Genomic DNA, 10677 nt, shown 5'->3' with positions numbered 1-10677 from the left:
GTCTAACCCAACATTCCATACAGTTGAATCAGTCCCCAAAGGCCCACGGCTGTAGCACGTACCGACCTTTAGATTCTTATTCAATGTACACATCTCTATGTAATAGACAAGTATTTCTTATTTCGAAATCAAAGCCCTCGGCTGTAGCACGAACCGACAATGATTCAAAAATAAGAACTACTTTTCTATCATGTTGGAAGGCTATGACCGACACAAGCCCGTTGTGTCATTGGCCAATTACTACTTGATTATTTAATTTTAGAGGGATTATATTACGTTACAATCATAATCATATTATAAAGAAATTCTTCCTTTTAAATTAAATATTTCAAATCAATAATCAATAATCAGATGATTCCCAGATCGGGTGGAGCATTGTCAAGAGGCGTCACTTAATAACCCTTTCTTACAGATAGAAATCAGTTGTTGACAGAATCATCCTTTCTCTCATATCAAAAATTCATATTCAATTACGTGTTTTACAAATACAAGAATCTCATGATTGTATTCATAATATTGTTATTAAGGTTATGAAACAATTTCACTATACTAGGTTGTCTAACAAACGCCTTATGTTCATTTAAGTTCACCTAAATCTATCATCGCATGATAAACTAAGCATATATCACATATATCAACATGAATAAACATCAAGGTAGGCATGTTATATCATCTAGCACATTAGTCTAAGCATTATACATCTCTATGTATCACATGAAGCATTTAAAATCAATTCAAACGATCAAAAACAGCTTTAAAACACTTCATGGAATATAAAAAGTTCAAAACTTTTATATAAACTAAAATTGATCACTCCATTAGATCCGTCTCGGAAAAACGAATCCAACGGTATATTGCACGCCCAAAACGGAGTTACGAAACTCCCAGAAAATCAATTTTAAAATCAACAGAAGGGCTGTAACGCATTACAGGAACGCGTTACAAGCCCTGTAACGCATTCCGGTGATGCGTTACACACCTTTTAAGCCATTTAAGGGTGTAACGCATTCCGTGAATGCGTCACAAGTGTGTAACGCATTCCCAGAATGCGTTACACCCCTATTTTATTTTATTTTCTTGTAGCCGCCGTTGCTTTCTTTCTCGGTTGTCGTGCCTGACAACTCTGACATGTGTCTGTCTTCTTTGTCTTGCCAGTAAACAGAGCAGACAAGCAATAGTAGCAATACAGATATACATATACTTACAAATAATAATAATATATATATATATATGATTTATTTAATTACGAATTTTAATTGAAACAACTTCAAAAATTCATAATAAAAAATCTATACATCCTAAAATTATGAAAAAAATACCCAGACGATCTACAACACTTGTAGAACCCAGATCAACATTCAAAATTATTCTGAGAAACGATTTCTCATCAGACAAAATTAATCCATGATATAACTTGTAAAAATCATAATTAATTCATACAAGCACATAAAATTCTGAAATTTTTACCACAGATCTATATGCATACAACCTCAGCTCTGATACCATTGTTGGATTTTTAATGCAGCGGGGGCATGAAAAAACACTTTTACACATATAAAATCCAAATAAAAGCATATAGATCATGAATAAAAATTCGAGGGATCGAATCTAACCTTTAAAATTAATTCGGAGACAATGATCAGAGATCCTTAGCAGTTGCTCCTCAAGTGTGAAGCACTCCACCGGTATCCACCAAGAAAACGATGTTAAGGAGGAGGAAGGAGGTGGAGAGAATTGGGTTTTCCAAACTTTATGGGTTTTCGGGTTTGATGTAGGTTAGAATAAAATAGGGTCTATAATAGTGTATTTATAGGCAAAATTTTCAGCTGAAATTTTCCCATAAATAATATTATTATTATCCCATTTATTATTCTCATTAATAATTAAAACACCTTTTAATTATTAATCCTTTTTCTAAACACTTTAGAAATAATTCTCTCTCTTGATTTAATTTCCAAAAATTAAATCATTTAATTAATAATATTAAGAACTTTTCTTAATTAATTTATAATCAATTAAATCTCATTTAATCAATTATTAAATTTGCCAATTAATTATTTATTTCATAAATAAATAATTATTAGCCATTATTAATTAATTCCTCCACCATTAAATCATTCTCTTTTTATGGTGTGACCCTGTAGGTTCAATATTAAGCCGGTAGTAGAAATAAATAATAATAAAACTATTTTATCATTATTTATATAAATTCTCTAATTTATTAAATATGATTAATTAATTAATCACATTTATTCTACATCGTGAGAGATACTTCTCAGCATATCGCGACTATCCGGATAATATGAATTCACTGCTTAGAATACCAAGAACCTATTCAGTGAATAGTTACCGTACAATTCACTCCTTCTACCCTACAATGTCCCGATTAAATACAAGGCATGGATCTCGTGTCAAGCCTATCTAATTCAATCACTTGCTTACCATTTACTATGCGTAGTTCTATGCAAATTAGAAACTCCTTTCTAATTTCATTCACTCTGGCCAGAGATTCCTGAACTAGCATAAGTGGATCAGCCTTGAACATTCGCTTCCTTCACTGAAAGGGGTAGATCCTTTATTGATCATACACTATCTTTGTGTACAAATTCCTATACCCGGAAGAGCCCTAATAATTGTCCCTGGATACTAAGAACTAAACCAAAGCATAGTTCAGTGTACACAAGATGACTATGATGACCTCAAGTCTAAGGATACTTGTACAACTATCACTATGTGAACAACTGCTGACACGTGAGTGAACTCCATCAGTTGTTCAGTTGTGCGAGTCATGTTCAGTGAACTTATTCCATAATAAGCACCTACATACTAGCTATAGTGTCACCACACAAATGTCTATGAGAACAGAAATCCTTCATAATGAAGCAAGCATAGTATGTACCGATCTTTGCGGATTATTAATTACCAGTTAGTAATCCTATGACCAGGAACTATTTAAGTTTAGAGTTATCATCTTTTTAGGTCTCACTATTATGATCTCATCATAATCCATAAAAAGCTTTACTCTAAACTATGGTATATCATATTTAAACACTTAAATAGATAAAGCCCGTAATAAAAACAAAACAAGTCTTTATTAATATCAATGAAATCAAAACAGATTACATAAAAGTTATTCCTAAATCCTAATACATGATTGGACTTAGGACATATTCCTTTCAAATAAAACATGGAGAATACATGTAGCCAGCAGCAAATAGGAAACACGAGTCTTTGAGAATAAAGTTAAAAATACATCATTCACGGGGCATTCCCCGCCTTCAAGAACCTACAGCTGGATCATCAGGTCGCGGGGAGGCAAGATCGCAAATATAATCCTCGAAAGAATGTCCCGAGGTGTCGAACCCTGCATTCTTCATGCGGGCAACACAACGCCCATAACCATCCCCAAGAGCATTAGCGATGTCCTCCACTGCCTTCTCAACTTCAGCCTTAAGAGTAGCATTTTCTTCCACAATCAACTTATAGGACTGATCCATTCCGCCAACTTGCTGATCTAAACCCTCGCACTTAACCTTCAGCTCGTCACGTTCTGACGCAACATCTCGAAGTCTACCCTCGAGCTCAAATATCTTCTGGTTCGATGATTTTTCCATCGACTTCAACTCCGTAACGCGCTTCAACAGGGTTGTGTTTGTCGATGACAAATCACTCACTTTCTTCTCCAAATCCAGGCAGCTAGATCCCAGTCTCTTTTTCTCTCCCTTCAACGCCGACACCTCGGCCTCCAGCTTACTTCGGACCTCACTCTCATCATCAGATTGATATTCATCCAAGACGTGCATGAAATCAGACAAAAACTGCAAGGAGACATATCTGAATATAAAAAAAAACTAAAACTAAAAATAACTAACTAGACTAAACCAAAATACAAACTGCTATACAAAACACATACCCGGCCAATTCGACCCTTGCACCTATCAACAAGCTCATCACGACGACGACCGGTATAGGCGACAGAGTCTTGAGGAAGCTGAAATAACTTAAAAACTCTTAGAGGTATCGTCGAACCTCCGGTCCAACGTTCCGACGGCTGGATCTCCGCCCTCACCACTTCCTTTCTCGACCGAGGGTCAATTGTGTTGGTCATCAAGGCTCGACTCCCAATAAACGTTATAGTCTTGTTGATTCCACCACCTATAGTAACATTCTCAACAGTATCATCTCCCCCAATATTTTCTTCTTCTATATCACGACGGTTCCTCTTGTGAGGGTTCGCGTCGGTAACCACAGGATCAGGAACAACCTTCTTAGCATCATCCACCACTTTATTACCTTGCTCATCTATAAGTTCGATAGAAACGGAATGTCCAGCTAGGGACGGCCCACCCCTCGAAGATCCGGCTTGCATCCCATCGACACCCTTCCTCGAAGCACGTTGAAGCAGCAACATCATGGCTTTATCCATCTCTTTGCTTATCCCACTATTCAAAATCTTCCGCAAAGAATCACCAGCCACTAAACAAAAAAGAGAGGAGAGGAGAGAAAGTCAGAACACTTGTTAAATAAAAAAAAGAGAAAGAAGAAGGGAGAAAAGAGAAGGACGAAGTGAAAAATAAGGAAAGGGGAGGTCAAACCCCTTACAATCATGCATCTCTAAAAAACTCAAGTCTGCTAATTGCAAATGGGTATACACCGATACCAACCCCTGAAACTCATTCAATTCATTATCGTCGCATTTCTCCAAGTTATTCAGATAATCAACCGTTAATTGACTCACTTTTCCACAAGACTTCACAAATTCTAAATCGGGACCCCCCAAAATACAACCACCTCGAATGATACCCAGAGTTTGAGGATCGAACACTAACAATTTTAACTCTCCTGTAGGGACAATCGAAGTAGACTTGACCATCATTAACGGACCGCATATATTGAGAAAAAAAGTTTGAAAGATGGTACCAGCCCCTTATCACAACACAAGGCCACAAATCCACTCAACTGTGCTATAGAGTTCGGTGTTAATTGACTTATTCCACAACCAATCGCCTCGAACATCATCAAGAAGAAGGGATGCATAGGCAATCGAAGACCGAAATGAAATGCAATCATCGGAATCCCATGCATCCCATATTTCGGCATCATCCAGACTCTCTCATCAGCCGTCGGTACCCGATACCGATACCCATTTATCAGATCCACATATTGCCTCAATTTATCCACCGGCGGGTTCCTGGTGATGTAATGGCTTAAGTAATTCAAACTGGATTTCCCTCTAAATTCACTCATTCCCAACCGCAAACTTTCCTCCACTATCCTATTCCTACTCTCTACAGTTCTGGGACTCAAAGGCGGCGAGGGCAATGGTCCTATAGGAACGCCCTTCAAGAACTCATCATGATCAAGAAAATCAAAAGAGTTGCATTGCTCTAAATCAGGAATCTCCAAGTGACCCAGATTAAATGATGATTCTTGATCCCCTTCATCTAAGGGCCTCTTACCGGGGTTGCGGGAAAACTCGGCAGGCAGTGATGACGAACTTGACTGATCCATAGATCCAAGAACGATACAATGACAGTCTACTACTATGAGACAATGCAGGACACAAATGAATTTAAGGAAGAAGAAAAGAGGAAGGAAAGAGACTTACAAAGGAAGAGAAATCAACTGGCACGCAGGGGATTTCCGGGAGCTGCAGCCGCTTTTGTTGAGAAAGCCGGGTAGCCGAAGAGACACCTTCAACCAACGTTAACAAAAATTAAAACAAAAAGTAGTACACACAAAAATAAATATATATATATATATACTACCAAAGGCAAAAATACACACCTAATAAGGATAAAATTCGTTACCAAAATTCGGTTCAATGTTTAACCCCCCTTATTTTTCTACTTTTATTTTTTAATTTTTTCTTTCCGTTTATTGCCACCTACTAATTAACTTTGCAGGAATTCAAAAGATAACCAGGAACAAATCTAAAGATATTGCTTAAAAGTTAGGAGGGGGACAAATGTTGGACCTTGGGCTAGAAGAAAGGAGCCCAAAATAGATTAAATTATAATATCTTGTAATCGGCCCAAAAAGCCCACTTTGTAATGAATAGCCCATTTGGGATATGATATAAATATAAGACAACAACCTCATTTGATGAGGAGGTTGGCAAATTAAGCAAAGAGATCATCTTCTAAAATTATAGTCTAATAATAATAATATTGTTGGCACATCACAATGTTTATTCTTATAGCATATAGGTACGATACTGCAAGTCAAATGTTATCTAACATTTAAGTATACCATTTGTAATCAAATCATACAGATGTGGTGGAGCTCATCTTTACATTGTTTCTTTTAGTTTGAGCCATATAGATTGATATATAACAAGCTGAGATTGGACTACGTAATCTTCTTAGATCACACCTTAGTATCATTTACATGTACCTTGATGAGTTTATCATTAGTGATTGCTTAAGAGATTGAAATGCTTCTTAATTCGACCATTTCTGATGCCTCTATTAGGACTGGAATTCTATACTGATAGACAAATTGACTGATTATCAGTCATTTTGCTCGGTAAGTACGGGCTAAAACTTTGGATAATGCTCTCTGGCAGGAGTAGTAGAATCAATTAGTTGTTGTCTGACACTCTGCTCATGATGACCATCGGTTACAGTGTTGTAATTGCTCCTACCAGCCTGCAATTGTAGTAGTTTTAACTTTTAAGCCCTCAGATTGGGACTTTAGAAAATAACCTAACACAGATGTCTGTGTATCTTCTCATATTTATCCAAAACATTGTGCGTAAAACATTTATATATATGCATATTGGCACTCATACAGAACAGATGCTTACCCATTTTTTTATTAAATAAAATCAACTCCCTCTGACCTCTGCTATCTGCTTTCAAGCGAAGAATCATGAAAGCCTCCTCGTTGTTAGCTCCTGTTGCAAGAAGGTGATTGTCATGAATCATTTTATATTTCGTGCTGACAATTTATAATTTGAAAAGTAGAAATTGTTGTCTAGTGTCAGACTGTTTGATTAATGTGACAAAGTGTATATGAATATTTGTTTTTAAGGTTGGAAGGAAAGGTGGCTATAATCACCGGTGGTGCCCGAGGCCTTGGCGAGACTACAGCCCGTCAATTCCTGAGGCATGGTGCCAAGGTGGTGATTGCGGACGTCCAAGACGAATTAGCTCATTCCCTCTGCAAAGACATCGACGACGAAAGCTCCCTCTCCTACATTCACTGCGACATAACCAAAGAATCTGATGTGGAAGCCCTGGTCAACAAAACCTTAGACAAACACGGAAAACTTGACATAATGTACGCCAATGCAGGGATCTCCACTTCCAGCAGATCTGAATCAAAAATCTTATCTGCAAACAACGAACTGTTTAGGAAACTGCTGGACGTGAACGTGTATGGTACATTTCTATCTTGCAAACACGCTGCCAGGGCTATGGTCCCAGCGAAAAGTGGTAGCATAATTCTGCTGTCCAGCGGGGCTTCTGTGTCCAACGGGCCCATTTCACATGGTTACTTAGTCTCCAAGCATGCAGTGGTGGGACTAGCTAAGAACTTAGGAGTGGAATTGGGACAGTACGGGATTAGAGTTAACGCTATTTCGCCTTCCGCATTTGATACACCAATGTTTAGGAAGGAATTTGGATTGAATGATGAGGAGGCGGTGAAGCGCTTTGTTATGGATTATGCAAACTTGAAAGGGGTGTTTTTGGACGCAGAGGATGTAGCAGCAGCAGGTGTGTATCTAGGGAGTGATGAAGCAAAGTATGTGAGTGGATTGAACCTTGTGATGGACGGAGGGTACAGTACTACTAATATTGCTATTACAGAGGCTATAAAGAGGAGGAAGTCATCTTGATTATCAGGGACTGATGCTGCAAATAATGGCGTAGTTGAATGAAGTCAGTTAATTATTCATTATGCCTTAATACGTGTTGTTAAAGATTTTTTGTAGTTGGTATGTTATATGTGTGATTCTTGTTTTGTAAGATGTAACAAGTGTTCAAGACTTTCAAGTACCAAGTTCTGTTACTCTTTCACTAGAAAGAGCTTAGTTACCACTAATGCTTCTCTCATGGAGGCTATAAAGAGGAAGCAGGCGTCTTAATTACAGTCGAGGACTGCAAATAATGGCGTAGTTGAAAGAAGTCAGTTAATCATCTATTATGCCTAGATAAGAGCTGTTTAAAGTTTTTGCAGTTGGTATTTATATGCTTGGTTCTGGTTTTGCAAGATGTATCAAGTGTTTATAAGACTTGCAAGTACGTAGATATATTATTGTTTTCAGAAATAACTTTTTTTTTTGACAAAAAGCAGGAAGGTTTCATTCATCAACTAACTCCTGACACAAGACAATCCATCAATTCAACAGGAACAGAAATCTTGTCAAATACTCGATATGTATCATGCGCACAAAAACTTGAAATGTTTACTGAACCACCAGCTTCCCTAAATTAATTGTTAAAAGACAAGAAAGAAAAAAAAGGTTCCGTTGCCGGGAATCGAACCCGGGTCTCCTGGGTGAAAGCCAGATATCCCAATTTCTTTCAGTTTCATTTTTATTTATATATGTTTAAAGTCCAATTTCTATCAGTTTCATTTTTATTTATATATGTTTAAAGTCCAATTTCTATCAGTTTCATTTTTATTTATATATGTTTAAAGATCTACACAACCCTAAAGAGGGAAGGCGAGGGTAGGTTTCATATTAATTAATATGGTTATTTTTTGCATGTAATCAGCAATAGACAAAAACAAATTCATTATTTTAAATGAAATTATCTCTATAACCTCATACTAATTATACATCATAATCTTAGAAAACATTATTTTATAATGTTATCACATACAATCAGATTTGAATCAGAATTTTTACCTCTTACAATAGCTTTCTGGTCACCGGAAGTCTCAACTCACCCTTGCCCTGTTATCCACAACGCTCTCCAAGCTCCTTTGGATATTCTTTGGCTGGATGCAGGAGTCCTCACACGGTCTCTTCCATATCGCTATTCGTCAAGATATTATTTTTCTGAACCAATTCTGATTGTATACAATACATTATAAAATAATCTGTTTCTATTATTATGATATATTCCTAGCAGAGTTTATAGAGATTGAAGAAGTTTTAGCCAGACATATTGAGAGAGAGAGAATTGAACTTCAGAAATTTTCAGATTTCTTTTCAGAAAGTAATATTCCATGCTGGTCTATTGTTTTTATAAATTGCTCTAAATGTTTTATATGTTCTTCTAAAGTTTCACTATATATTAATATATCGTCTACATATACTATACAGAAATCTTTTAATTTTCTAAAGATTTGGTCCATTCTTCGTTGAAATATTTGTGGCGCATTTTTTAATCCAAAGGGTAATACTATCCATTCATAATGTCCTTGCGGAGCACTAAAGGCTGTTAAAGACCTTGATTCTTTGGTTAATTTTATTTGCCAAAATCCACTTTTACAATCGAATTTACTAAACCATTTCTTATTTCCTAGTCTATTTATAAGATTTCTTTTGTATGGTAAGAAATATCCATCAAATATAGTTTTCTTATTTAATTCTCTATAGTCTATTACCATACGGGCTTTTCCCCTTTTTTGTTCATTATGTTTTCTTACAAGGAAAGCCGGGCTACTATGTGGACTTTTACTTTCTTGTATTAATTTTAGTTTTAATAATTCATTGATTTGATTATCAAATTCTTTTTGGTCTGAAGGGCTATACCTTATAGGTTTAGATCTTATTATATCATTAGGGTTTAATAATTTTATTTCAGCATATATTTTTTCCTTATCCCATAAACTCATAGGATTTTCTCCGAAGTTAGATTTTAATAAATTATTATATTTTTCAGTTAATTCTTGTAGATTATTATTTCTCTCTATTTTTAGATTGTTTATTCTTATAGTATTTATAGTACTTATTGGCATAATTCTTTTTAATACTATCCACTTATTACACGGAGTTTGTAATGATAGGGAATTTGAAGTTACTATATGTGTTTTAAAATAATCTAAAAAGTTATTTCCTAATAATATAGATTGCTTCATCTTATTCTCATATACAATAGGTAAACTGAATAATGTTTTATTTAGCTTTATTCTCATGTTTTTTGCTATTACATCTAATTCCTTCTTTTGTTCATTAAATCCTGATACCCTAGTTCTATGTGTAGTAGATTTTTCCCATCTATACGAAGCTAAAACTTCCTTTTTTACTAGACATAGATCTGCTCCGCTATCTATAAATATTTTTTGTTTTAGGAATTTATATTTTTTATATTCTACATCTGCTTCTATGTATATTGCTACCATTCCTCCCAACTGCTTTCACTAGATGATTCATAATTTATAAAGTTTATTTCATTATCAGTTTCACTAATATAAAACTCTTCATATTCATACCATCTATTGTCATCTTCTTTAATTTGTTCTATTTCCATTATGAATTGTGATGTATTTATATATTTTACTTTCTTTTCTTTCAGTTTAGGACATTTATTAGCATAATGTCCTTTTTCATTACAATTCCAACATTTACATTCACTTATATCTTTCTTTTTAAAAGGTTTTCTTCTAAACTTTCTCTTATTTTTATATCTTCTCCTATTTTCTGGTGTATTTCTAAATTTCCTAAATCTTTTTCTCTTATATCTGTTGTATTTATAAGGATAACTATTTCTATTTTGT

At 35.3% G+C, this 10677-nt stretch overlaps 2 protein-coding genes and 1 long non-coding RNA gene across 3 annotated transcripts; 1 reads left to right on the top strand and 2 right to left on the bottom strand.

Moving 5' to 3' along the window:
• Window positions 1-3165: 3165 nt before the first annotated feature.
• On the bottom strand, window positions 3166-4470 carry LOC141705915 (uncharacterized). Its single transcript, XM_074508780.1, has 2 exons — window positions 3914-4470; window positions 3166-3818 (listed from the first exon to the last, which is right to left on the bottom strand). The coding sequence occupies exons 1-2, from the start codon at window positions 4424-4426 to the stop codon at window positions 3279-3281; spliced, it is 1053 nt and encodes a 350-aa protein (XP_074364881.1). The 5' UTR covers window positions 4427-4470; the 3' UTR covers window positions 3166-3278.
• Window positions 4471-6283: 1813 nt separating this feature from the next.
• Window positions 6284-7199, bottom strand: LOC141707326 (uncharacterized). Its single transcript, XR_012569028.1, has 3 exons — window positions 7063-7199; window positions 6809-6898; window positions 6284-6650 (listed from the first exon to the last, which is right to left on the bottom strand). It is a non-coding gene; the product is annotated as an uncharacterized LOC141707326 (long non-coding RNA).
• On the top strand, window positions 6793-8179 carry LOC141707325 (short chain aldehyde dehydrogenase 1-like). The gene is made up of 2 exons (XM_074510418.1): window positions 6793-6911; window positions 7036-8179. Exons 1-2 carry the CDS (start codon window positions 6874-6876, stop codon window positions 7841-7843), a joined length of 846 nt encoding a protein of 281 aa, XP_074366519.1. The 5' UTR covers window positions 6793-6873; the 3' UTR covers window positions 7844-8179.
• Window positions 8180-10677: the final 2498 nt, after the last annotated feature.

Source organism: Apium graveolens, chromosome 2, assembly GCF_009905375.1.
Source record: "Apium graveolens cultivar Ventura chromosome 2, ASM990537v1, whole genome shotgun sequence".
NCBI lineage: Eukaryota > Viridiplantae > Streptophyta > Magnoliopsida > Apiales > Apiaceae > Apium > Apium graveolens.
The sequence above is the reverse complement of the archived record's forward strand: the minus strand, read 5'-3'. Positions and strand labels throughout refer to the sequence as shown.